General features: G+C 42.7%; 1 protein-coding gene across 1 annotated transcript in view; it reads left to right on the top strand.

Annotated features, from left to right (window-relative positions):
* Window positions 1-392: 392 nt before the first annotated feature.
* Window positions 393-2329, top strand: part of MANSC4 (MANSC domain containing 4) — a 6929-nt gene continuing 4992 nt past the window's right edge. Inside the window, exon 1 of the mRNA XM_003792507.2 lies at window positions 393-679. Coding sequence (XP_003792555.1) covers window positions 451-679 — 229 coding nt within the window. The 5' untranslated portion in view covers window positions 393-450. The remainder of the gene's footprint in view (window positions 680-2329) is intronic.

The following is a 2329-nucleotide window of genomic DNA, read 5'->3' as shown; positions in this document are numbered from 1 at the left end:
TCGGGTGAAATGGATCTTCCCTTATCTGACGTCAAGTGACTCAACTATTATTTTCCTCAGAAAGACTCTGGACTAGGATTTCCACTTGTCTTTATATTTACTTAGCCAAAGGTGTCTGTGCCTATTCACTTGCAGAGAAAGAAGAAAAGCAGAGGAGAGAATCCACGTCTTCCAGAGACTAAGGGACAAAGCATTGAAATCACCCGGGCAGTGTTCAGAAAGAACAGCAAGAAGTCAAATGTTCACCTTGGGCTCCACTGAGAAGAAAGAAAAGAAAAATCCATGTGCAAAGAATGGCCTCATTTTTCTAGATGGTATCCCTCCCAAAAAGCCCCAAGGAAGCTCTCTTTTAGCAACAGCCCAGAAGTTCTAGAAACTCTCCTAAACCCTCATGTTTAGCTTCTGCCTGGAAATCAGACACATCTCTGAGTCTTCCTTCACAGGAGAGAAATGCGTGTAGCCGTGGTGGCAGCAGACGTGATACTGCTCCTGAGCATGGGGTGGACGTCAGACGCTCTCTGCTCACCCACCGTTTTTTACAGAGATTGCTGGATCCGTCGCTTCCCCGGTCTCCTCATCGATCTGGAGGAGTCTCAGAAGCTGGGAGCCCAGTTCTTGAAATATTATTCTGAAAGCACTGGCCAGAAGTGCAGTCGGAGCTGCTGTCTTAGAAAGGATGGTAAGTGTTAATGACAGGTGTGAGCAAAAATAGGGGGAAACTTCCAAGGTTAAAGACCTAAGGGAGGAGTCCAGTGAATAGTTGAAAAGGACTAGAAAGGTGCCCTGAAATGAGGATGAGGAAGGGGAGGGAGAGAAGGAGGGTGGGAAGGGAGAGAAAGAGAAAGAGAGAGAAAAGGGCTACTGAAACCGACTTTACAGTCTGGACCCAAGCAGGCTCTATTTACATATTTGGTAATGACTCAGAAGGCTGTAGCATACAGAACCCACAGGAAACAGAATCTTCTTTTCTTCACCAGAGCACTAAATGAAAATATTTCCTTCAAGGTTAACTAACAATATTCTTACAGCCCGAAATATAACATATGATTTCAAAAATGTTCATAATAATATCCTTTTCAGAGTAACTTTTGGTGATATTAGTATCATATCAAATGTTTGAAATGTGCTTGCTGGAGTTAACCAAATGGGGAATGCATTGTACAGAAATTTAGCACATGATTCATGTTTCCAAAGAAAGAGGGATATGTCAAACATCAAAAGAAAAAAATCATATTTTCAAATCTCTTTAATAGATGTTTTGTCTGTCATATAGAATCTGGGTGTAGGCATCAACCAGGCAATATGATCAAGGCCTGCAATCAGGAAAACATTTCATTTGTGATAGAATTATTAGTCACTGAATACCCAAAGATTTCTTTCGAACCTCTTTCATTTTTCCAAGATTTTAAGCTACTTGAAAAGAAACTTTCTTTTTTTTTTGAGACAGAGCCTCAAGCTATCCCCCTGGGTAGAGTGCTATGGCATCACAGCTCACAGCAACTTCCAACTCCTGGGCTCAAGCGAGTCTCCTGCCTCTGCCTCCCAAGTAGCTGGGACCACAGGCACCCACCACAGCGCTAGGCTATTTTTTGGTTGCAGCCATCATTGTTGTTTTGGTGGGCCCGGGCTGGATTTGAACCCGCCACCTTAGGTGTATGTGGCTAGCACCTTAGCCACTTGAGCCACAGGCACCGAGCCAGAAACTTTCAAATAATTCCCTTGGCTGTTGCACACATTGTTTCTATGGTTTGATACAAAGTTATTAGTGGCCCATGCCTCTTATCCAATTATGCATGTGAGATGAAAATTGGAGCTCCTTAGAGAGTATAAACAGATTGTCAAGAGAGCAGTGGGAGAAGCTGTCACAGGCCAAGTCCTCATAAGTTCATCAGGCACGAAGAGAAAAACTTAATAAAGGGGAACCTTTTTGAAAAGATAGCTGTCCTGATTTCCAACTTCCAGATGCTTCTAACTCCCAGAAGCCTTTGCTAAGGGGAGCTGAGGGAGGGGCAGTAATGTTTCTGAGTTTTCCGGTGGCACTAATTTATCTGACTGTCCACACCAAGGATGCTGTGCCTCTTGACAGTCAGAGGCACTCCTGTGTAATCATCCACAACAATCCCATGATTTTAGAGCCTCTGTAACTTCCCAGTTGTAGCTTTCTTCTGGCAAAACAGGAAAGTACAGAAAGGCGCATCCCAGTTTTTAGGTGGAAGTCATAACATTAAAAGACCACAGTTCTGCTTATAGAAGGTGTATAAAATATCTTTCCAAATTATTCTCTACAGAATCAACTACTTCTTTATCACAAATTTTAATATCTTAAATT

Source organism: Otolemur garnettii, unplaced genomic scaffold (genome assembly GCF_000181295.1).
Source record: "Otolemur garnettii isolate 467f Iridium unplaced genomic scaffold, OtoGar3 scaffold00057, whole genome shotgun sequence".
In the NCBI taxonomy this organism is placed as follows: Eukaryota; Metazoa; Chordata; class Mammalia; order Primates; family Galagidae; genus Otolemur; species Otolemur garnettii.
This window is presented reverse-complemented; position numbering and strand designations above follow the sequence as displayed.